This window comes from Lissotriton helveticus, chromosome 6 (genome assembly GCF_964261635.1).
Source record: "Lissotriton helveticus chromosome 6, aLisHel1.1, whole genome shotgun sequence".
Taxonomy (NCBI): Eukaryota; Metazoa; Chordata; class Amphibia; order Caudata; family Salamandridae; genus Lissotriton; species Lissotriton helveticus.
In genome coordinates this window covers 1,111,389,558-1,111,416,178 of record NC_136067.1, presented here as the reverse complement: position 1 = coordinate 1,111,416,178, position 26,621 = coordinate 1,111,389,558, and the positions used below count along the sequence as shown (strand labels likewise).

The 26,621-nt window shown below is 44.8% G+C and overlaps 1 protein-coding gene across 1 annotated transcript in view; it reads right to left on the bottom strand.

Annotated features, from left to right (window-relative positions):
* The window catches only part of LOC144761655 (PR domain zinc finger protein 10-like), a 400,011-nt gene that overhangs the window by 87,421 nt on the left and 285,969 nt on the right, over positions 1-26,621 (bottom strand). Inside the window, exon 4 of the mRNA XM_078646945.1 lies at positions 10,318-10,467. Coding sequence (XP_078503071.1) covers positions 10,318-10,467 — 150 coding nt within the window. The remainder of the gene's footprint in view (positions 1-10,317; positions 10,468-26,621) is intronic.

The following is a 26,621-nucleotide window of genomic DNA, read 5'->3' as shown; positions in this document are numbered from 1 at the left end:
GTGCCATTTACTGAGAATGCAGTTAAATATCTGCTCTCTGGTGCTATGTTTTGACAAAAGAATCCATTAGAGATGTCTAATGTTGTTTTGTATTTTTTGCGCACTATGTTATTCATTAGTGCAGCACTATGCGAATTTTGCACTGCAAAAGTTTTGCAACATGTGTTAAGGTGTCGGTAATCCAAAACTAGACGATATGAATTGTCTGGTTTGGAGACCGGAAACAAAGGGTTGTTCATTTGTGAGGTGCAAGTTTCAATCACCCCCTGGTATTCTAGCTGATCTAGTATTTCATTTACCTGTTTTTTAGCTTCTTGCTTAATTGGGTACTGCCTTTGTGCAGTAGGTTGTGATTTTAACTGGATTTTGTGAGGAGGGGAGTCCTCATCCCATCCTACATGATTTTTATATAAAGCAGGTGCTAGAGCCACTGCCCACTTTCTGGCAAGTGTGTATTTTTTATGAATTGGAATTTGATTTGAGAAGGCAGGCATAATTACATCTTCGCCATGAGGGCACTCCCTGACAAACTCTGGTGGCCAGTGTTTTTCAGCTAGAAGGATGTCATAACCCTTGGAGAGGTTATCCCAAAATAGTCCCCTTATTTTCCTAGTCTTATCTCCCTCTATACGTAATGTTATCTCGTATATCTTGTGAGGTTTGCTAACCCTGGTGTCTGCAGTTTCCACTTGAAGATATTTATTCGTGCCCACTGTCTCCAGATGATTCATAAGGACTTTGCGAGCTATGCTCACTTCTGCTGCGCTGTCTAGCATTGTCTGAGCCCACTCTCCGTTTTTCAGTTGTGTCCTCAGTATTCTCGGCATTGTTAACTACCTTGATACTGGCTACCTTCTTTTTTGGAAATTGTAATTTCTTTTTTAGTTGAGCAGGTTCCTTGTCTTTGGACTTGGCGTGCTCTTCTCTTTGTTCTGATCGTCCTCTTCTTTCCGATTTCTGCGAGGAAGTCTGAAAAGATTGAGAGGGACGCGTATCAATGTCTTGATATCTATCAGGCTTTTTTATATTATCCCTATTTCTAAGGTTATATCTTTTCCCAGAGGGGTCACTCTGGGGTGACCTGTGTCTTTGGTTCGGAGATTTTTCTCTTCGCCTAGGAGACCTTCCTCGGGACTGGAATTTCTTTTCTTTTGGATTGGATTGTTTGTTTCCATCCCAGTTCTTTTTTGGTGAATTATTATTAAAAAATATTTTTTCTGGACTTTCAGTCAGTTGTGGTTTTACTGGTATTCCACCTAAACTATCTCTACCTAGTTCCTCATAGGATTTTTCTATGATTCTGGCAATTTCAGCTGGTTGGTCTGCTATATCTGTCTCTTTTAACCTCTGGCGGATCGCCACGTTTGCTGCTTCACCTTTTATGTTGGCTAATAATATAGCCGAGACCTGCTTGAAGTCTTTCAGTAATTTCATACCAAGAGTTAAAGCAGGTTCTGGACCGTATTCGTCTTGAATTTGTTTTAGCACATCTGGTATCACCGAAATGGATGGAACACCGTGCGTTTTTGTGTAGATGGAAGCAAAGACTGTACCCCAAGTGTCACAGTCCTCTATGTGTGGTGCGATTCCCATTGGGAGACAGATAGTCAGAATCCTGTGTTTTTCTAGCGGGGTGGTGTCAGGAAACACTGCCTCTATTTGGGTAATTTTCTGTGCCAACCAGAATGGTATTTGTTCCCGTTTAGCCGGTACTTTACCTAGGCAGGATTGGATGTTCTGTGGTGTAATTTTATTTGTGTTCCCCTGGTGAGGGGTCAGCTGTGGAAGTTTAATCGCTGGCTGAATTGTTGAAGTCCGCATCACATACTGAACTAATTGTCTATGAATTTTTATTAATTGTTTTAGCTGTGTTAAAAGGTTTGGTGCAGACATCCCATCGATGTCTGGATGTGGTGTGTATCCGGCCAGGACCGGCCACGTTGCTCCTGGTCTACCTAAAGGACCGAGCCTGGTGATGTGATTGTTATGTTTTAGGGCGCCATCAAATAAGAGCAAATGCTCTTGGAATTTGAGTGGTACTTCCACCTCCTCGAAAGGAGTGTACTCATTAGGAGGTTCCTCTATTTTGTAATAGTGGAAGTACTTTGTTACAGCATTTGCTGCTGGAAAATGTATCCATGAATAGTATACCTCTGTCTGCCGATATTCGTGTGCCTCAATTACGAATATGACTGTACCACCTCTAGGTGTCAGTCCATTTTCTATAAGTTTTAAGGTTATAGATTTTCTTTTAATGACCGGGATGAGTATTATATCCCCGTCTGCATCTAGTGCTGCAGCATCAGCCGCTATGTCAGCTGCTAATCTAACTGCCTCCCTTTCTTCATCACTGTCTGCCATTTTACCGACAGGATGGTTATTTTGTTTGTTTGCAGATCAGGTTTCTTATGGAAACAAAGGTTAGATGCACAATATTTTGGAACTGTTTATCCTTCAACGTTGACTATACCAAGAACCATACATAGGAGTTCCCTCCTGCGAGGTCTGGCGGATATAACCTTTCACCCACTCCAGACGTCTTTGGAGTATTTGGGAAAAGGGGTCTGAGTGAGAAAGCACGACTGAGTTACTCTAAATGTCTTACGTTAGCTTTATCGCCCTTTCCAAACGCGTTGGGCGCCATGTAGTGTAGTTCCTATCTTCCCAATAGGCTCTGCGCATTGGAATAATACCTACAGCAGTAAAGGCCTAGGCCAGACGTTAACTAGGTCTACTACTGTCGATACTAGACTTAAAGTTTTGGGTTTGCCAGCTTAGCTCAGAGTTCACTAGAAACTTTCTCGAATGTTCAAGGAGGACTTAACTTCCCTGATTAGACAAGAAGGGATTTAGTTTCTGACAACCATAGAACATGACAACTTTGCTCTCCCCTAATCAAGAGTCAATCTCGAGAGTCGTGTGAACAAAAGGCAAATTATTTTACTCAGTCAGTACGTGCATTCTTAGTCTCATCAGAATGTAGAGAAAAGGAAGAGACGGGCGTGTTCAATAAAAAGGTGTTATTTATTGATCAGTCTCTTTTCTCATACAAGAGAAATGGATCGATATTATTGCAATACTTATAGTTAAGTAAAGTGCATACATTAAAAGCAAGAGTATAAAATAATACTGTAAAAACATTGATATGGTTTCTAAGCCATAAGATGTTTTAAATGAATAAAATATATTACATACACATATACATTTGACTAAACGTACTCAACTGGTGTTTCTAGATACGCCTACCCCGTGTACCTGACCTAAGTCTAATACGAGGGCGGGAATAGATAGTTACAGTTTAAGTTAAGTTTGTTTTTGCCAAGTGAATAACTAAAGAATTCTCTGTGAGGGGTTATTCAGTTCTGTACCTGGAAGTTAGGATGAATGAGGAATGGTATCTCTCTCTCTGGTCTCGATATTCCAGGCTGCCTGCGAGGGCTACCCGGAAACGCCGGTGCTGGATTCTCGGCAGGAGAAAGCAGCTTCTCTCAGCGCGTCAGGAAGGCGGGGCTGCTGCCAGCGGGGTCTGCTCTGCTCTTGGCTTCGGCAAGTATGGCTGCTCCGTCTCGTCACCACGCGTGTGTTTGCATATGGCAAGATCGGTAATATTTATACCTTTAAGGTGCCGAGATTGACGTAAGGATGGACATAGATACGTCAATAAAGATGTCATACGATTTGCTCGTTAGCACATTCTTTTACTAAAGTTCTCGGTGAAATCAAAACAATGGCCGCAGGGTTTTGCCCAGGTTGTCATAGGTTTGATTTGTTATGAGAACTCCGTATGCCTTATCAGGGGCTGGAGGAATATCGCTTGTCTAATTAGATCGCAAGCGTTATGACCTAATCAGATAACACGTTCCTGTGCCGTAGTGTGACTGCGTCAGATAACGGTATCTGCATCATGGGGGTTTTCTGCCTCATGGGCTGACTGCTAGTTAACTTGTTGGTTTGTTTAACTAGAATAGGGTCAGGAATAGGGGGATCGATTCAGAACCTATAGGAATACATGACAGTACATCGTAATAAATCCCCCCAAAATTGCTGATCTAATCATTTTGAGGCAAACGAGCCATATAGAAGTTTAACAATGCAAGGCTCAAAAGGAAGGTGGTTGCCAGTTCAAATCTGAGCTTCCGATACCAATCGAGTGCAGTCAATTTATAGGCATTTCATGGAAAATAGGTCAAAGGCTGCAGACTTATCCAGAAGGGTTAATGCTGCTCAGCCACCTTGCTTTGGAAACCCTGGCAGCTCATGAACCACTATTACAAGAGCCGAGAAAAGGCATTGTTAATGAATTGTTCAATTATTTTGATGGAAATTGAAAGCAACGTGATAGGACATTAGTTGCTTGGAATAATGGGGTCCGCCAAATATTTGTTAGAGTTTTTTTTTTTTTTTTTTTTAAGAATTGGCGGAACCATGACAAGCCTCCAACGTAGAGACCAGAGCAGTATAAAGAGAAGCATTGCACACAATTGTCAGAGCTGAGTTATGCTTCTCAGTGTTTAGGTGGAGAATACTGACACGGCAGGCTTCCCGAGGGTACCCAGAGAAGTGGTCAAAGGACCGAGAAGGAAAGTTAGTCAGTAGTTGGTTTAAATCATAGAATTTGAATAATTCAGAGTGTGACCATCATTCTCAGTCAAAATAGCTGAATGTTTGCTATAATTCAAGCATAATGTATTTTTTCTCAAGGAAATATTAGCTATTTTCAGCTCAATGCATTAGGGCTAGAGATATTATGATCAGGCTTCGAGAAATCTACTCGCCCATTCACTATTCACTATGGCGAGACAGATTTTTGAGGGGGGGAATTAAGGCAAGCAGACAAACCGGTGTTCTGTTCACTCAGAAAGTAAATAAGCAGTATAGATGCCTTTAAATCTTGTTTTCAATCTCACATTTTCTCTGCATTCAGAGACAGAGGTCATATGTCAGCTTAAGTCTTCTTACAATTTGCTGCTTGTTTTATCCTAGAAGTTGGTGTTTAGAGGACTTTGTAAACTGAACTATCTAACAATCGTGCTGTGCAAAGAGGGTGCACTGAAAGGCTGCAGAATTTCCGTTTTTGTCCGGATACACAGCTTTTAAATAGCTTGCAAATGAACTGTACAAACATTTCAAAATATATTTCAGTACTTACACAAGCACACGTTTTGCTATTCTCTTTGATGAGAAAAAAGATTTTAATAGGATACAACAAATCATGACACTACTTGGTGATGTGCAAATGATGAATATTTTTGCTGAAACCCAATCTCCACAGATTATTGGTTATAGATTTTTATAGCTTATATTCTTTAATCAGTAAAACTGCATGTTGGTGGAAAGGTCTGTGGCCATTTAAATGGAAAATGTGCTGTTTGGGAATGACAGTGCACAACCACATCATGCTTTAGTAATATATTTATTAAAAGTGAGTTTTTAAACATGAACTCCTGCCTCCCGCACTGATGACAAAGCTATCAGTGAACTAGGAGGCAAGTCAGGTATACCTTATATGGGCTAGATTCTTATTATGCATGGAGCAAAGGTTTTGTTTATTAAATCAAACAAAAGTGTTTTTTGTATGCAGCAGATATGTTGAACTCACATATTTGAAGATACTCTCATATGTGATTATGAAGAAAAAGGTGGCTCTGTAAGATAAAATATTTGGCTAGGATCACACAATTTGAGACCAATTTAAGTGCATTGCAATTAGGATGAGTAGATTATTCAAGTTATTAGACATGCAGATCTGGTAACATTGTTTACTATTTCTTTAGTCCTCTGTATTATAGTTCAAATGACTAAAAAAAAGAGCAAAGACAAAAATCACTTTTGAAGAATTCGTAGAAACTGGAGTCTTTCGGGAGAGATAAACGGACCTATTAAGTCTAACCTTTTGTTTATAGTGCCATGGAGCTGTAACATAGCATAGCTTAGTCACTGTGCAGTAATTACATCCACATAATCATTCACATCTTTTACATTCCTTTTCAAGACAATTTAAATCAGCCAAAACTAGGGATCAGAGGGCTTAGGATGTTGAGAGATCCATGTCTTAATGGAGGCTAATACTTTAAGTAGCCAATCATCCACTTTTTTTATCACATTAACATGTTTGTCTTCACTATTAAAAATAGCAGTAAAGGGGTGCCTATCCTAATGAAGTATGAGACTTTCCATGTGTTCAAAATGGCTTCATAAGCACAACTCCTATTTATTGACAGCAACATCTGCATAGAGGTATTGGAGACTATTACAAAACTGCTGCGAAGAGGGCCCTCCAACAGCTACACAACTCAGTAAGGATCTGAAAGGGTATGAACAGATCATCCTTACATTCAAGTAAATTCACTAACTCCCTCCGCCTATCCGCATTATCTTTAATATATGCTGTCACACTGAAGACTGTGACCATCAATACAAGGCAAATCTGGGAAGCAACAGCCAAAGCAGGGGCATCATCAATCTCAAAGCCATGACATGTAAGAAAAGGACTGGTCAACAACTATCCTACTGCCACAAACTCAGGATCAGGAACTACGCTGCAACAACACCGATTTGACAAGCTCTCTCCCTTCTACCAGTCAAGACAAACCTCTTGAAAGGACAACTTTCCTGCAGATAATGAGACATAGAGCATGCCATCGGACAAGTCACAGAGAGTAACTCCATAATCACACTGGGCGTGATGCACTTGATCCACACACCTTGTTCAAACAGCACGCTTTGTAGAGAGCTTGGTTGTTGTGTAGTGAGCTTCAGGGTTTTTATTGAACATATGTAAATATACACACATCCTGAACAAATGCCTTCTCTATAGTCCTCTCTCCTGTGGTCATCAAAGACCTGATGGAAGCAGTGGAAGGACAGATGTGATGGCTTTGAACTTTTGTCTCCTTTTATCCATCCCCAATAGAGGCGTTTCAGGTAATTTTACCTTTGCTAAGTTTACCGGGGTCAAGATATCCACTTGTCTCCTTCAAATTATCAGTGCTCAAGTCACATAGTGTTTGATAGGTCATTATGGTCACGATATTGGAAACAGAAAATAATCCAGTACTCAGAGGTCAGTACAGCCAAAGGCTGTTATCTGTTGAAAGTTATTAAGAGACCATACCATAAGACTTGTTGAATGAAGCATTAGCTAAAGTTTCTTCTACATAGCATTTTGGGTATAATGGGCAATCATCCTGAATGTCAAGAGTCTACGAGAATGCCAGAAAAGCTGTCTAGAAGTCAAACTACAAACAGCAGCACCATCTCAGTTACTCCTTCAAAACACATTTATGATTTTGAAAATACTGCCTACACAATGTGAATGCAAGAACCAAAAACCCACTGCGTGACCCCAAAGGACCTAACAAAAAGGTAGGGAATGACATTTGAAAGTTAGGAGACTGGTTTGCTATTCATAGAAACCCAGAACAAACCTTATATAACACCATCCAGCAGTCATTAGATCAACTTCAATAAAGGATCTCCAGAAGTAATTCCCCTACTAACCAGTTTGAGACCCTGACATCTACAAAATGTCTACAATCTCTTTCAAAATTAGTCCTGAAAGATACACAGACATGGAATATAGTTTTACTGGAAGCAGATTAGAATTTTGGACGTTTTCTTGTTTTGGTTTCAAACTATGACTGAGCAAGAAGTGCAAATAAAAAAATGGGAGGGCACAAAAGAAAATATAATGCAGAATATTTAAGAAAAGAGGCACAATGTAAGGATCAAACCCCCACCACAGAAGGGGGGACAGCAAGAGCTGAAATAGCATCAATAAAGTCCAATTTCGAGACACTGGCCAACACAGCTCCCCCAAATAAACCATCTATCAACCTTAATGAGAAAAAATTAACTGCCTGGCTATTAGCAGCAAGCAATAAACATGCACCTCTCAGGAAAATACTCTTAGCCCAACACCATACAGCACAGAGATGGTTCTCCACTGACCTACATTTTTCGGCAACATCAAAGGAGGTGGAGATGTAACTACCTGCCGGATGATAAGGCGATTTACTCAGCTGCATTAAAAGGTTATCAAAAAACTATTTTAACTACAAAAGCTGCCTACTTCTCATAGAAAATCCTAACCTCTAACAACAGATCAAAAGAAATTTTCTCTATTGTTAATGAACTGCCAAACCCTGATAGAGTGACAATAAAACATATGCCTTCTCAAACTTTATGCGATTCTTTTAACTCTTTTTTCATCGATAAAATCACAGCAATTAAGGCTAGCATCCATACTTGCCCAATCCCTGAGGCACGCGCCACAATGCCAATAAATTCTTGTTCCCTTGAACAGTTTCCGAAAGTAAGTAACCAGGTATTCCTGGAACTGTTGTCCAAAGTAAAATCAGGCTCTCCTAGGGATTGCTGCCCACCACGTATTTTAAATGAAGTTTTTTCCGCTCTTCCCGGACCAGCCGTATCCCTTCTGAACAAGTCACTATCCCAGGGCTACATTCCCGACACCTTCAAGGAGGCAATTGTTGTCCCCCTCCTGAAGAAGCTAGGGGCGGATCCCCAAATCCTGAATAACTACCACCCGATCTCATTGCTCCCATACCTGGCTATAGTATTGGAAGCTCACGTGGCCAGATGCCTCTCTGCCTTCTTGGAACAGTCTGAGTAATGTGATCCACATCAAGCAGGGTTCCGCCCAGCACACTCCACAGAGGCTGTCATACTGACTGTATTGGACATTCTTCGGAAGGAGGTCGATAGGGGCTCCCCACAGGCTCTTGTGTTTCTGGATCTCTCCGCAGCTTTTGACACGGTCGACCACGGGATATTGGCCGATCATGTCAGAAACGCAGGAATCCAGGGATCAGCCCTCAACTGGATTAGATCCTTTCTGGAAAACTGTTCTCAGTCAGTCCGCACCCATTAGTTTACAGCCCCAAAGTTGAAGACTACATGTGGAGACCCGCAAGGCTCCTCATTATCCCCCCATTTGTTTAACCTCTATCTCCTCCCTCTGAAACATGCTTTGAAAAAGAGGAAAGCTTGCACCTTCAACTATGCGGATGACTTCCAGCTAATGTTCTCAATTAGTGACTCTCCTGAATCGGTTCATGATTTTCAATCCACCATGCTATTTATCCACAACTGGATGAATAGCAATCATTTGAAGCTTAATCCAGACAAGACTGAATTGATCCTAACAGGGGGATCACACAACCCTTGGAGCCCACAATTTTGGCCTAAGGAATTTGGACAATCTACCACCCGTCCGTTTCTGCCAAAAGTCTGGGGGTAACGATCAACTGTGAGCTCACAATGAAGACCCAAATTAGCTCAGTGATCTCAACCTACTTCTACCAGTTGAGGAAAATAAAGAAAATCAGTAGATTTCTTACCCAGGAAGCCTTAACTCAGGTACTTCGAGCTATGGGTATGTCCCATATAGACTACGCCAACTCTTTATACTTTGGCATCCCTCTTTATTTAATTAAATGATTGCAACTGGTACAGAACCAGGCAGCGAGACTGACTTTTCAGCATTTGAGGTGACAACATGTCACTTTTCTCATGAGGAAGCTGTACTGGCTCCTTATTCCTCAGAGATGTGCTTTCAAGGTATGCTGCCTTATGTTCAAATCACTGAACAGTAGGAGCCCTAAGTTTGTGGATAACCTTATCCAAAGGTACATTCCCACACGTAACCTGCATTCTGCTCATAAGCATCTTCTATTTATTCCCTTCTTCAAACTGAAGTGTGTGGGTGGTGCCAGGTTTGCTGTACTAGCTCCCAGCTACTGGAATTCCCTGCCCTCCGAAATTAGATCTTGCACAGACCTCTTGAGCTTTAGGAAGCTCCTTAAGACTTGGCTGTTTAGACAAGCTTACGAGTAAGCTTCCAGGAATCCGGCACCTCTTACAGCAGCGCCATGAAACCAATCCGGTGTACGTGCACTATACAAGAACTTGCTAACATAACATACCATAACATCAGAGAAGTGGAACAATGGGGCTGAAAATTGTTGCAAAAAAAGAGGGGGCATGAAAGTAAATTTAACTAAAACCTCAGAATATATTTTATCTAGAGGAAGGGCCAGTGCACGCTATGCAATTTCATTATATTTCACTGGTGAAATGGAACCTTTTAATTTTATTTGTCTGGAGTCCAGCCAGTAGATAAATTTGAGAGCTAGCTTAGTGTGTGGCATTAACATGGGGTAGTTTTTGTTCTTTTTATAGTCTGTCCTCTATCCATCCAAGTGATGTCTTCTGTATTGAAGTTAAATGACAAGCCATGTACACTTCCCTCTAAATAGCCCCTTGGTCGTGTTCAATTTTACAGGTTCCGGCTACCTTGACTGAAGTGAAGAAGACTTCTCCTTGATACTGATGAGCCACAAGGGTTTGTTCTTGTTTATTTCGTGCCGGCCGTACAAACATCATCCAGTTTCCAATCTCTTCATTCGCAGTGTTCACAAAGTACTTTTTTCCATATTTCATAACCTGCAAGGATGAAATGAAACACATAATGCTTTGAACTATATCCCAAATCAAAGGCTGATAATATTTGATGTCTTACTAAATCGCACAAACATATCGTCTTGCCCTTCAGATCACGTTATCAGTACATACGTATGCCTTGAAGACTTTATTGTCCCCTCTAAAATTTTCAATATCTATTTGTTATTTTGACATTTTGCGCATATTGAAAAGACAGGGGAGACAAATTGCTTGTGTCTGTGAAAGGCAACAATTTTTTTTACAAGGTTGTTTATTTTATTCTCATTGATATGAGCATTAACAAATCATTCATTTCCTGGATAAGATGCTTCATCTTGAATTGTAAACATTTGCAAACGCAATTACAAAAGAATTAAGATTGAAGCAATCTCATTGAAGGCCAAGAACCATGAATACATAGTTGGTAATATTTTAGGCCTTCCATAACTAATGAATGGATAATGCAGAATTCTACTTCTTTTCAGATTTCAGGATTTAGAAGGTCATAGAAAAACTCTGAAATGCCTTTCCTACCCTATGTCCAAAACCGAGCACTATCTCTCTGAAAGGGAGTTAACAAAGTAGGCTTTTAACTAGGTCATTCTGTGTTATACCTTGTTGGGTATCAGTACACTTAAATGTAATAGTGGTAAAATATTTCTCTGTATGAATCTTTTCAAACAATTACATACATATACACACACAATTCGTTTCTGAATTAAACAATGAAATAAAAAGTAAAACAACTGATTCCGCAATTCAAGTTCCTCATATGGAAAAAATAATAAAAACAAATGCACGCCTTTTCCTTTGAATCTTCTAATGCATTCTTGTTTACAGTATTCATCTGTACATCCAGCCAACAAGACGTCATTCTCAAAAAAATAAGGGACTCTGGTACCTTGCACAATTAAAAAAATTAGGACTTAATTTCTCATTATTGATGCACTCTCCTCTTTATAAGTTTATATGTTTTAATATCTCGAATTGTTGAAATAACAACGTGAACATTTAAGAAATTGACTAACTAGAAAAATGAAGTAATTTATTCCAAACAGTTTTATTATCCTGTATTAATTGTGAAAAATTGTGATGGTTTTTATTTATTTATAACAATAAATATTGATTATTGATTAACTCTTAAAAACTGCACAAAAGGGCCTTTAAATAAATAAATGAAATTAACTATTTAAATATTCATCTGTACATCTCAATATCTTTGATCTGTGTTTCCATTACCATGCTAAATAATTTGAAACACAGAAATAATTTTTGTCCTAAAAAGAACCTTTACATACTCTTAAGGCATAGTGACCTGAAAAGCTATGCCTTTAAACAGCATTCAAGGTAAGGGTTTCTTGGAAGAAGGCTACATCTTGTTCACTGATAAAATTGTTCCAGTGTTCTCCAACGTAGTTTCCAATCCCACAGTGTTAGATCCAGGGCCACTGGAGTTATGCACTGCTGCAACGTTTTCCACATTATTCTGGATTTGCCCCATTTGCCAAATAATCATGTAGCATAATCTGCAGATTTTAACAGAAAAAAACTGTTTCTCTCTCAAACAGATCAAAAGTTAAGAAAAATATGTCAATATGTGTTCCCGCCCAATGGATGGCCTTTTGCAAAAATTGACTAGTCATCTTTCACTGACTTACTGAGGCAGTTGGGTGTTAAACAGGCATTGATGAGGTGAAATCTTTGCCCAGGCAGTGTTATCATGAGTAAAAATTACAAAAAATAATGAAGTAATACTATCACAAACTGTGCTGCGTTATGCTGCACAATTTGCATTTTCTTGCCACTTAATTTAGTGAACCCTGCTGAATATTTTGATCTTCCCCTAGCGCATAATTCCAGTGGCCCAGATTACACCTCTTTAAAGGCAAGAACTACTAACCAAAATTTACAATTTAGTCTGGAAGCATGAGCCGATCCACATGATTGACCCAGTCAGTCAAAGTCATCAAGATTACCAATAGTTGTCACACCTTTCAAGGAGCTTAACTGACCTGTTGGTTTACCAACAATCGTGGACTGAATAATGCTTGAATACCCAGGTAGACTTATGGCGCAACCTGGAACTTGCTCGTGGACCAGCACTGGCAGCAAATTCACTGGGGAAGTGATTGGGTGATTGCTATCAAGCGAGACCGCATCCTAATTTCTTTTAAATTATGAGTCTCAAAAGGTTTTAAACTGGGGTTCCTAGTACACAAATTAGTTGTCCTACTAGGCAGCCTTTTTAATTGCCTAGTGTGGTAATATATTCTGCCAGCCCTTTGTTGCGCATTGGGCCTTGGTGAAAACAGCCCAATGCCTGCCAGCGCCTGAAACTGGAAAATCCCCTCATTTAGTGCTACCTAAACTCTATGATCCAATTTTTAGAACAAAAAGATTTGCGATCCACCTAGCTTTAAATGACATAAGGTGGGCGATTTTTTAATGAAACTAAAGTATTGTGTGGTAGTGCACTGTCATTTACAAACAGCACATTTTCCTTTGAAATGGGCACTAAATTTGCACGGGCATACAATTTTACTGGTAAAACTGTACGACACACAGATGATAATGTGCTTTATTTTTGCTTTCCTAATAGCTGAAAGTGTACAGTTCATTTACAGATATTTACATTTTGTTTTGTTATTAAAAAAAATTGCCTCATACAGCCTTTCCTTTCACACTCCCTGTACCCCAGCAAGCTTGACCCATAATTCATTTTACTTTTCATTCTCTGACTGCAAAGTGAGAGGAGTTCGTAAACACCAATCCCTGTGTTAAAAAACTAAGCAGCAATTGGTCGGAAGACATAGATTGGCATTTGACATCTGTCATTGAAGCGCAGCAAATGTCACAAGATAAATACAGAATTTAAAGGCATCTTTATTTATTTATTACTTGGACTAAAGCGACCAACCAATAATCGGCTCGCGACCCACTGTTTGGAAAACACTGAATGCCTGTGGAGAGGGACAAACATAATCTTAATTCCAAACTTAAGAGCTCATGTACTGGGCAGTGAGTTAACAATTGTATTTCAATGCCACGTTTTTCTCAATGGCTAGGAAAATTAAAAAACAAACTAATTCTTGCCAAAACGGACCATAATGGCTCCAAACAAGACTATACCCGGCACGGCTAGGCCAGTGGATTACTCTATTCCTCAAATTTTGCGCTTCAGAGAAGCCACAAGTAACTGGAACGAAATTTTTAAAAACAAATTAATCTTGGGCTCGTTCAGAAAATTAACATAGCTTTTATGATACAATCGATCCCTGCTCTGTTGCTGCTGGCTAGTATTTCATTAAGAGCCAAAGTTGCTCTCTTTTATTACAAGTTTAATGTTGATGCTAAACCAAAGGACTTGTGATTTTTGATAAGAGAGATGTAGCCTTATGGCTAGAGCAGTCGACTTCAAAGCTGGGGAACTGGGTTTGAGTCTCAGCAATGACGCTCAACATCCTGTGATTCTGGGAAAATCACATAATCACCCCATGCCTAATGAAAATGAATGTGCCCATCTATAACGAAACTGGTGCTCATGTAAAGCGCTCTTATACCGTATGTCTTGGGTCTAGTTTGCGCTATATAAAAAACAAAATATCAGTGTGCATTCAAATCCTGGCTTTCTGCATTAAGGACTTTAACCAATAAGTCAACTGCTTCCAAAATATCTTTCGCTGTAGACTGCTAAAACATAACTACTAAACATAATTCTGAGTTTCAATCAAACGGAAAATGCTACTTACCAGTATGCATCTGTTCTTGGCATGTAGAAGTCGGATGTATCACGTTACCACGCTATCAAAATGATCGCGGTACATCACAACGCAGCTTTTACAACGGAAGTCGTTACAACGATTTGCGCTAAGGGTGCTGGGCTTAGGAATAGTATGATTTACTATTCCAACTCCAGCCTACGTACAGTAGGGAAGGTGTTGGAATAGTAAATCACACTATTCCTAAGTCTAGAGCGCCCACAGTGCAAGTCGTGGTAACGACTTGCGTTGTAAAAGCTGCGTTGTGAATGTATTGCGGTGTTTTGACCGCGTAGTAAAGGTTGTTTCCCATTTCAGTGTAGATTCGTATACTTGTGCAAAGATCTCCATCTGGTGTTGGGCTTGGACGTTTGCACTTTGTTTTTGTCTTGAAAAGAGTGTTTGGTAGTCTCGAGGTAGGTGACTCCTCCTTAGGAAGATAGTGCGCATGGGCATCGACTCCATCTCCAGATTGTTTTGCCATGGAGGATTATGATGGAGTTAGTAAGAAATAGAAGAGGATGTCCATGTGTAATTTATCTAAGTAAGATAGTACTGGAAAAGATAGAGGTATCCGGGGAGGCGGGTGGGCGTATACGAATCTACAGCTCTACATGCCAAGAAAAGATGCATACTGGTAAGTAGCATTTCCCGTTCGAGGCATATGAGCTGTAGATTGTATACTTGTGCATAGACTATACAGCAGTTACCTCCTTAGCGGTGGCTACCTGTATCTGCTGCAGTGGTTTGAAAAAGTTTTCTTAATACAGCCTGGCCCACACTAGCTTGTTGTTGTGCTTGCTTGTCTACACTATAATGTTTTGTGAACGTGTGTGGTGTATACCAAGTTGCTGCTTTGCAGATGTCATCTAGGACAATGTTCCCTAAGAATGCCATAGATGCCCCTAGTTTACGTGTGGAGTGAGCCCTAAGGGGAGTGGTTAAGGTGCATTTGGCTTTAGCATAGAATATTTGGATGCATTTAACAATCCACCTTCCAATCCCTATTTTTGAGATAGGATTGCCCTTATGAGGTAGGGAGAAAGCTACAAAAAGTTGTTAGTCTTTCTAATGGATTTTGTTCTTTAGATGTAGCAAAGTATCGCTCTTTTCACGTCTAGTATGTGAAGAGTTTGATCTGCTACTGAGTCTGGTAGAGGGAAAAAAATTGGGAGTTCTACAGACTGGTTAAAGTGGAAAGGAGACACGACTTTGGGTAGAAATTTTGGGTTAGTCCTGAGAACCACTTTGTTATGGTGAATTTGTAGAAATGGTTCTTGTATGGTTAATGCCTGGAGTTCACTAACTCTTCTGAGAGAGGTGATGGGAACCAGGAAAGCTACTTTCCAGGTGAGAAATTGCAATTCGCATGTATGCATAGGTTCAAACGGGGACCCATGAGTCTGGTAAGGAACACATTTAAGTTCCATATTGGAGAGGATGGAACTCTGGGTGGAATTATTCTTTTAAGTCCTTCCATAAAAGCTTTGATAGATGGTACCCTAAACAAAGACAAGTGTTGTCTGTTTTGGAGCCAGGCTGCTATGGCAGCGAGGTGTAGTCTAATGGACACTAGGTTACATTGTTGTAGATGCAAAAGGTAACAGATGATGTTTTGAATAGAAGCATCTAGTGGGTTGATTTGGTTCTTTGTATAGTAAATTACAAATCTTTCCCACTTTGTGACATAGCAAGCTCTAGTTTTAGGACGTCTAGCCTCTCTAATGATGTTCATGAAGTCTGGCGGGAGATTGAGGTAGCCAAACTCTAAGATTTCAGGTGCCAGATTGCACGGTTGAGTTGACTGGGATCTGGTTGTCTTATCTCTCCATGGTTCTGAGTGAGAAGTTTGGGTAAGAAGTGTAGCTTTTGATGAGGAAATACTGATAGTTCCAAGAGGGTTGTGAACCAGGGCTGTCAGGCCCATGTTGGAGCAATCAGGTTGATTGTGAAGGAATGCTGCTTGAGCTTCCGAACCACTAGCGGAATGAGTGGGAGAGGCGGAAAAGGGTAAGCAAATTTGCCTCACCAGTTCATCCATAGCCCATTGCCTTTGGACAATGGGTGTGGATAACTGGATGCAAAGCTTGGTCATTTTGAGTTTTGGTGTGTGGCGAACAGGTCTATTTCTGGGTGGCCCCACATTTGAAAGAATGGAAGCAGAACTTGAGGATGAAGTTCCCATTCGTGGATCTGTACTGAGTGAATCCAAAATTTGATTGTGTCCTCCTGGGAGGTGTTCTGCAAGGAGATATATGTTTTGAGGAATGACCCATCTCCATATGCTTTGAGCTAGGTATTAAAGCTGCAGAGAGTGTGTCCTCCCCTGTTTTTTTTATATAATACATTGCTGTCATGTTGTCTGTACGGACTAGGACAGCTTTGTCTATGAGGTAGAGTTGAAAAGATTTTAATGCTAGGAAGATTGCCAACAATTCCAGGTACTTTATGTGAAATTGTTATTGTTGAGGGGTCCATATGCCCTGAGTGGTATGGGTTTGAAGATGATCTTCCCAGCCGGTGAGCAATGCGTCTGTTATTAGCACTGTCTGTGGAACCGGGTCGAGGAACGGTCACCCTTTGGAAAGGTTTTGTGTGTTCCACCACTGCAGAGAGAATTGGTGCGGTCGTCTGCTAACACCAGATCAGTTAGCTGACCTTGAGCCTGGTTTTACTGACGTGCCAAACACTCCTGTAAGGGACGCATTTGGAGTGTTGCATGAGGGACAATGTGAATGCAAGAGGTCATCATCCTGAATAACTGCATGAACACTCACGCTGGTAGTGAGTGTTGAGGCTGAATTTTTTGTGTTAGAGTTTGTATGGCATTTATCATGATTGAGTTGGGGTATGCTAGAACTCTTGAAGTGTCTATTGTAGCCCCTAGATATTGTTGCATGTTGGAAGGTGGGAGGTGGGATTTGGTGAGGTTTATCGTGTATCCCAAGCGGTGAAGCAGTTGGATTGATCTGTGTGTGTGTTTCACACAGCTGCTGTTTGACTTGGCTTTTATAAGCCAGTCGTCTAGATAGGGAAAAACATGAATGTGCTGTCTACGTAAGTGGGCTGCAACTACTGCGAGACACTTGGTGAAGACTTTAGGTGCGATAGTCACCCCGAATGGAAGGACCTTGAACTGGTAGTGTTGACCATCTACCATGAACCTGAGATATTTCCTGTGAGAGGGCTGAATGGGAATATGAAAGTAGGCATCCTTTAAATCCAGAGTGGAGAGAAAGTTGCCTTGTTGAAGTAGTGGGAGCACCTGTTGCAGAGTGACCAGGTGGAAGTGGTCTGACTGAATGTATAGGTTTAGCGGTCTGAGGTCCAGTATGGGGCTGAGAGAGCCATTCTTTTTGGGGATTAGAAAATAGAGGGAGTAAACCCCTGTGCCTTAGTGAGGCAAGGGGACTGGTTCTATTGCATGTTTTTGTAATAGAGAGATAACTTCTTGTTTCAGAAGTGTTAGATGTTCCGTGGACATTGGACGTTGTCTGGGAGGAATTTTTGGGGAGGTAGAGGTGAGTTCCAGGCGGTAACCATACTGGATAATTTGTCTTACCCACTTGTCTGTTGTGATTGAATTCCAGACAGGTAGGAACTGTGATAGACAACCCCGACACGAGTAGAATGATATGGGGTAGTGGAGGAATGTCACTGTTTGGTGGTAGGGGAAGTAAGGGTGGAGTTCCCCTGTCTCTCCTCTACTGTTATTTCCTCTTTATCCTTCCTGAAAATGTCCTCTGGATGAGGAGGATTGATTGGGGCTTTTATAAGTGGTGGAGGTGTTTTCTGATGCATCCATCTTCGAACCACCCCTATAAAAGGAGCAACGAAAAGAACCTCTATTAGAGGGTAGTCGTAATGCCCCCATGGCTTTAACTGTCTTGGAGTCTTTCTTCATTTTCTCCAATGAAGAATCGACTGTGGGCCAAAAAGGTGTTGTTGATCAAACTGCTGATTAAGAAGTGCTGACTGCACTTCTTGTTTGAATCCTGAGATTCGAAGCCAAGAGTATCGGCATAACAAAATGCTGGTGTTAACGGCATGCAAGGCTGTATCAGCTGCATCAAGGGCACATTTGATGGAAACCTTGGTGATAAGTTTACCCTCTTGAACGAGGTTGTGAGCTTTATCTTTGCATTGGTCTGATAAGTGTTGCATCAGTTTTTCTAGCTCGTCATAGTGAGCTCTATCATATCGCGCCAGGAGAGCTAGTGCATTGGCAATGCGCCAATGATTGGCAGCTTGAGATGCGATTCTCTTGTCTGATGCATCTATAAGCTTTGATTCCTTGTCAGGTGGAGGGGCGTCACCTGCTGAGAATTTGCCCTTTTCTGTACATTTGAAACAACAAGCGAATCTGAAGGTACCTGACCCCTCATGTAAATTGGGTCTGTAGGAGCAGCTTTATATTTTTTGTCTACCCTTGGTGTCAGTATTCTAGCTCTAACAGGGTCTTTGAATACTTCATTGGCGTGTTTTATTATACCCTTGAGCATGGGCAGAATGTTTGTGGTTTTTTGTGAGGGAACAAAAGTTTTGACTAAGAAATCCTCTTCCAAGGGATCAGTATGTAATTTCACCCCATGGTATTAAGCAGCTCTATTAATGAGCCGTGCAAAACCAATATTGTCATCAGGTGGTGATGATCTGGAGGGATATAGATCGGGGTCATTAGTATGATCTGGGTCTTCCCAGGGGTCTAGATCCTGTGGAATGTTGTCCTGATTATCATCCCCATCCCCGTCTTCATCTCCATCCCTATCATTATCATCCCGTGGCCCAGGTGAAAAACGTGGTGGTGGTGCATGTGTTGGTGAAATTAGCAGATATGGGTCAAAAGGTGGAGGAGCGGGAGGTATGAAAGGGGGAGAGGGGTTAGTACCCATGTCTTTTTTCTTAAGAGGTATGTGGTAGTCTTCATAGAGGTTCAGCTTCTGTTTTTTTGGGAAGTGTTGCTTGAAGTTTCCTAGTGTCTGGGTCAATATGAAACTGTTTTTGCTTTGGATTTAAAGATTTTTGTGAAGAAAATTCTTTGGATGGAGTCTGTTTAGGAGGGCTTCCGTGTTTTTTAGTCTCAGTGCCCTTCGGTGCAGGCTGTTTCGGCTCTGAAGGCTTGGTTTTTCCCTGTTTTGGATCCGAAGGCTTTTCTTTTGGTTTTGTTTCCGAAATGTTTTTTTTAACTGGTTTTGGCTCCGATGCTTTCGGTTTAGCCGGTGTTGGTTCCGAAGCTTTCGGTTTCAGTGGTATCGGCTCTGTAGTCTTTGGTTCAAGTGAATCTTTCGGTGCCGAAGATGTCTTCGGTGCCAACAGCGGATCATCAGATTTAGCCTTGTGTTTCGGTGTCGAAGATGTGGGGTCGACACCTGCATGGGGTTGGCTTGATCCTGAGCCGGAGGGCTTGTCTTTATGTTTCATAGCCGGGCTCGAAGGCGGGGCCTCTGAAATCGTGTCACGTGTCGACCTGAGCCTGAAGACGAAGGTGTAACCGGAGTCTTTGGTGTTTTTGTGGGCAGTTGGGGCTTGTTACCCACAGTTCGTTGAGCCGGAGAGATGTTCGAGCCATCCTCCATGTCTGAGTCATCTTCTTCAGACACGGAAATGTGTGTCCTTCTTCTGCTTCAACGCCAGATTGAAATTCCGATTAGTCTCCGAAGATATCTGGCACCGGACTAGTGCTGCGTCTCATCTCGTGCCGTCGAACTCGAAGGTCACAAATCATTTTCTTCGATCTGAATGATCGACAGGCCTCGCAGATGGTTTCTTTGTGCTCCAGGGAGAGGCAGAGGCTACAGACTTCGTGCAAGTCCGTGTGTGAGAACTTAGCACCACACCCGGGGCATTTTTAAATGGAGTCCGTTCCATGGACTGCTGGCGTGGTTGGCGCGGGTAGGTCTTACGGACCACGTCGAAGTGTCAATTGAAGTAGTTGAATTTTTACGATGCACGTCGAAAGGGAGACCTTGATCGAAAACAATACCGTCGAGTGGTAAGGATTGCGCATCAAAAAGGTTCTAATGCGATCCCGAACCAGAGCGGCGCAATACACATCCCAACTCTATGGTGGAAAAAAACAATCTGGAGATGGAGTCGATGCCCATGCGCACTATCGTCCTAAGGAGAAGTCACCTACCTCGTGACTACAAATTACTTCTTCCAAGATAAAAACAAAGTGCAAACATCCGAGCCCAACACCAGTTTGCGATCTATACATAAGTATACAATCTACAGCTCATATGCCTAAAAGACTCATTTTTGTCTTGCTTTCTGTGGACAAGACACAGAAAAATTTTACCGACTGGGAGATTCGAGAAGATGGAACTTTACCTCAATCTATTCCAATATTTATAATCTAAATCTACCCTGGATCAGTTTATAGGCTACCCTATGGCGTATAAATTGATGTTTAGTCTTTTGTATTTTTTTTTCCAATTCTAAAGTTTTGGGCTACATTAACCACTTATAGCTTTAAAGAATTAAAATAGGGGGGCGTGGCCAAGATGGCGGCGTGAGCAGATGTGAAGTCTCGCTGCTCCCGCTGACGGCCGTACTACAGCACTGGTTCTGGCATCCCGGGACCCACGAAACGGGTCTGGGGCTGTCCAGACCGAGGGAATAGCAGAGCGGAACGGAGGAGCCCACCAGGCGAGTGACACCGCGTGACCCGGGCCGCGCAGGGCTCGAGGGTTGCGGAGTGCCCATCCCCCACTGGGTCGAGAACGAGGCCTGGAGCTGTGCGAGGGGGCAGACGCTGAGCGGCGGACTTCCGAGGCCCGGAGCTCGGCGGGCTTTGGTCCGGTGGTGGCGGCAGAGCAGTGCCCTGAGTGCGGGCGCTGATACCCCGCCCCCCTGTGGAGTCAAAGGTGCGGCGCAGCGCGGCAAGAAGCCACAGGCGGTGGGAGGACGTCCCAATCGCCCAGAGAGGCCGAAGAACGGTCCTGCAGCCTCGGGGGTCCGGATTGGCAACGGGCGGACTGGCAGCAACAAGAGGTCTGGTGAGCAGGGGGGACGGACATTGGGACGGCGTCGGCAGCGTAGTGGCCGACCGAAGTGCTGCGGTTGCCTGGAGCCAACCGGTGGAGTTAAGGGCCACGAGTCTGCTGGATGATCCTATGGGGTGGAGAAGGCCCGCCGGGGAGCAGGTGTGTCCTGGGCTGTGAGCATCAAGTCGGCGGAGACATTTGGGGTCTGTGACCCGCCCGCCCAGCGAAGGCTGCGACTCCATCTTGAGGGTGCCTGTGGGACGCCCAAAAGCCCTCCTTACCAGCCGCGCTGCCGCCCGTGCTGGCGATCATAGTCCGCAGTCCATGCTTTGGCGATGGGAGGACCGGACGCCTAGTGGAAGCGAGGGACTGGAGGCCTAGACGAGGTGAGGACGCCAAGAGGCTGGGGCGGGTGCGCTCGTGGCTGCGGTGAACCGAGGCACCGGAGGCCCTGTCGGGGACGAATGGGGGGCGGCCTGTAGCACCGGAGCGGAGTGGGCCCCTCACTGGAGGTCTGTGACGGAGTGCTGGCACGAGCGGACGAGAGGAGACTGCGCCAGACTTCGTGGGTTGGAGCTCTCGACGCCACGGCGGACCTGAGCGGCATTGCGTGTTCGGCAGAGGGGGGGGCCCTGGCCTAAGGTACTGAGTCTGTACGCGCCTGGCTGTCGTGGGGAAAGGAGTGCGGGGCCGCAGGGCAGCGCGTATACTAACCACGAGGGATGTCTGGTATCAGAGGCTCCCGCGACAAAACTGTAAAGGAACTCTTTGCGAAAACACAGACTGCCCAAAATAAGGACACTGCGACGCCGGGCTCGGGGAAGATGGAGCAGGACGCAGAAAGTGGCTCGGAGCCCATTACGAAGGCGTTTTTGGAGTCCCTCTTTACATCCCTACGGGACGACTTAAAACCTTAAAGGCAGAATTTGCTAGCGAAATCAAAGAGGTCTGGCGTGAGATGGACGGGATAGGGGAACGTGTGGCGGACCTGGAGGCCAAAAGTGATAACAAAGACACTGAGCTTGCGGCCCTGCAGCAGGAAATCATCCGCCTTCATGATCAACAGGTGGACCTCCAGCTCCACATGGAGGATCTGGAGAATCGCTCCAGGAGACACAACATACGTATTCGAAATGTTGCTATATCCGAAGCCACCCGAGAAACGTTTCGTTATGCCAGGGAACTCTTTAATCATGTGCTGGGGCGCCCACTGGACTCTGTTCTCCACCTTGACAGGGCGCATCAAGCGGGGCCCCCCAGGGCATCGTCGCGCCCCCCCGGACATCCTGGTTTGTGTCTAAGACTACCGTACTAAGGAGGAGATATTGCAGAAGGCGCGACAGATGCACCCGCTCACATTTTAGGGAACGTCGCCGTTGCTGTTTCAGGACCTGGCGGCTCTCACGTTACACAAGCGTCGTCTCTTTAAGCCGGTCACGTCCCATTTACAGCAGAAGAACATTTCTTACAGTTGGGGACACCCCTTCCGTCTCATCTTCAGGATGGAGAATAAACAGTAACAGCTTTGGTCGGTCTCGGAGGCCTGCCGTCTGCTAGGACTTGAGCAACCCGAGGAAGAAGAAGAGGTCCAGAGAGCCACGACAGAGACAGACAAGCTCAGGCACCAATGGCGCCTGCAACGGAGACGGATGCGGGTGAAGAAACCCCCAGCGACGGAGATTGCAGCGGGCCAACGGGCGGCGGTGGAGGCTGTCGCAGTGGATGGTGGTGCAGATCCTATGGGGTGAGGGGCCTAGCGCTTCCTGGTGGCCCTGATAACCTGTTCAGAATGCACGGCCGTTGGTGGGAGGGAGCGCCCTGATAGACTTGTCGGACTACCCCGTGCTATCTTTTTCCTTTTCATCTCTGGATGAAGGACTACAAGAGTTTGGAGTTTGGGTGGGGTGGCTTGGGTGGGGGGGGGGGGGAAATATGGTCCATGGTGCACTTGTTGGATTTGTATTTGGTTTAGTGGTTTGGAGCTTGCGGGGATGGAGAGGGCCAGGGATGCTTGGACTGGAATCCACGGGGTTGCTTCAATGGCAGGGAAATGGCTACACCACTTAAGATGATGGCAGATGATTTGATTGTCCTCACACTGAATGTGAGGGGATTGAATAACCCAGTCAAACGCAAAGCGATCCTGTTCCAATTACTGCAGTCTCAAGCAGACATTTGTCTCCTCCAGGAGACACATCTCCTAGCCAAAGATTGTCAACGGCTTCGATCCTGTAGATTCCCCCTTCAATTTTTCTCCTCGTGCCCTGCTAAAAAGGCTGGGGTTGCAATTTTGGTGGCACAAAAGTTCAGGGGCAAGGTACTAGGTAAGACTGCTGAAATTAAGGGGCAACTGTTAGTGTACAGGTTTGAAGTGGGGGATATAACTTACACAATTGGCACAATATATGGACCCAATGAAGGTCAAGAAAGGTTCCTGCATAGGGCTCTCACTGACATCACTGACACGACAGACCGTTACCTCCTGCTAGGTGGAGATCTGAATTTGGTTTTTGACAACGTGCTGGAGAGGTCCTGTCAGTGCACCACACAGGTAGGGGCTCTCACATCCGAGGGCTTGGCCCGCTTGAGGGACCTGGGCCTAGTGGATCTATGGCGCATGCTCCACCCCGGGGAGAGGGACTACACGTACTTTTCGGCTGCCCATAAAACGTACACGCGTTTAGACTACCTGCTTGTCTCCACATCCACTCACGCACGCGTCACTAGCGTTGACATAGGTACGGCCTCTCATTCCGACCACGCGCCAGTTACAGCTGTCCTCTCTGTGCCTGCAGCGCTGCGCTCACGTAGGGTCTGGCGACTTCGGGAGTCATTGCTGTACAGGAAAGAGGTGGTCTCCAAGATTCAGCGCGCAATAGCGGACTACCTTTCCCATAACAGCAATTCTGAAACCACGTTGGCTACACAGTGGGCCGATTTGAAGGCTGTCCTTAGGGGGGACTTCATTTCCATCTCAACAGCGGAGAATGTGGAACGTCGGGCCAAACGAGACGAACTTACGCAACAGACCACGGAGCAGGAACAGATACATAGGAGGACGGGGGACCCGAGAATATGGCGGCAATTAGAAGCAGCGCGTCAGCAACTGGCGGCCTTAGATTTAGATAGGACAGAATTCGCGGCCTTGCGATTGTGTCACGCATATTACACAGGTGGGGAAAGATGCGGGCGCCTACTGGTGCATAAATTACGTGAAGTCACACGGAGACGGGAGGTGCAGGAGATAAGAGGGATGGATGGCATACAGGTGACTGGAGATCATGCTATAGCCAGTGCCTTCAGCGCATTCTATGCAGAGTTATACTCTGCTGACCTGCCGGTGTCAGCGGCAGAGGCGGACTTCTTGGCTGCCATTCCCCTACCGGCTCTGTCGCAGGACCAGATGGAATGCCTGGAGAGAGACATTCGCCCGGAGGAGGTTATCTCGGCCATCTCTGGCCTCAAGATAGCTAAAGCCCTGGCCCTGACGGCTTTCCGGCAAGCTTTTACAAAACGTTCTGTGCCCAAGTGGCCCCGATGTTTGCTCGACTCTTCACCTCCTTCGTGGAGGAGGGGGCGATACCGGGAGACCTGCTAGAGGCTTCTATCGCTGTGATACCCAAACAGGGCAAGGACCACGCGGAGTGTGGAGCGTACAGACCTATCTCTCTCCTAAACGTGGACCTTAAGCTTTATACCGGGATCCTCGCCTCAAGCTTGGGTCCGTACATGGGGGGACTGGTTGACCCGGATCAGTCCAGATTCCTTCCGGAACGCCAGACCTCTGATAATACCAAAAGGGTTTTCCACCTCCTCGAAAAAGCCGCTCGTACGGAGGGCGAATATATGATGTTGGCCATCGATGCCGAGAAGGCATTCGATAGGGTGCACTGGCCCTACCTAGAGAGGGTGCTAGCAAAGGCCGGTATGGGCCCGAAATTCCAGACCCGTGTGATGAATTGCTATAAGTCCCCCTCAGCCACGGTCCGGGTCAATGGATGCACGTCTCCCCGGTTTGGGATCGAACGGGGCACCAGACAGGGCTGTCCGTTGTCCCCCCTACTGTTCGCCCTTTATATGGAGCCTCTTGCACAACTGCTGCGGTGCAGGGAATCAAGCCTGTATGCCGATGATGTGTTGATATCGCTAGCCAACCCCAAAGACTCCCTCCCCGCGTGCTTCGAAGACCTCGCGAAATTCGGACGAGTCTCGGGCTTCAAAGTTAATATGACCAAGTCGGTGGCCCTTGATTTGTCGCTGGAGGCAACCACTCGCTCCTGTCTGCAGGCAGCATTTCCCACCCAGTGAGCCTCAGAGGGGGTGCCGTACCTTGGGATACAGCTGGCTCCTTCCCTGACGACCTCAGTGGATATAGACTATTCCCAGTTGAGACAGAAAATTAGGCGCGAGCTGTGACGGTGGAAATATTACCCGCTGTCCTGGCTGGGTAGGGTGGCGGCTGTCAAGATGATGGTCCTCCATCAAATATTATACCTCTTCCGCACGATCCCCCTTGCCCCTCCGCGGGGCTGGATAAAACTGATGCAGTCGGAATTGTCGCAGTTTATATGGAATGGGAGAAAGCCACGCATGAAGTTGCAGATAGCAATGTTGGCACCAGAAGAAGGCGGAATAGGGATTCCGGACCTGGCAACGTATTTTCAAGCGAGCCATTTACGCTTCCTGGTGGAGTGGGTTAGATGGGAGTCCGGGAAACACTGGTTGTTCCAGGACCAGGCCGTCGCCGGGAGAACCCTGCAGGAGATTCCCTTTATGCGTCGGGAACACAGGCCCCCTAATCTCTATGCGTCCTTTATTACACGAGTACCGCTGAAGATCTGGGACCGTGTGGGGGTCAGCCAGGACCTCACTACCCTCCCATCGCCCCTCACCCCCATTATGGGGAATCCGGACTTCCAGCCGGGGATGGACGAAAGGGCTTTTGCACGTTGGAAGCCTGACGGTTGTCGCGCTCTCTATCATGTCTACGGCCCGGACGGTGTTGTCCCATTCCTCCAGTTCCGTCAGGAGTTCAGCCTGCTGGAATCCGAAAGACTCCGATATCTGCAGGTCAGGCATTGGGCGCTCAATGGCGATGTGAGATCCTCGGCGAATAGACGCTTGACGTCTTTTGAGCGTTGGTTGATCACCCGCACCACAGATAAACAGCTAATCTCGGATCTCTATAAAATGCTCATGCACAAACACATTTACACCTATAACTCAGGCAGGGCGCGATGGGAGCGGGAGCTGGGGAGGTCCCTTACACACAAGGAGTGGGAGGGGATAGGCTACAGAGCGCGCCACTTGGCCTACCACATGGGACCTACTGACACTCTCTCGAAGGTAGCGACCTACTGGTACTACACCCCTGAACGCCTGTATGAGATGGACAGTGACAAAGATCCCCTAT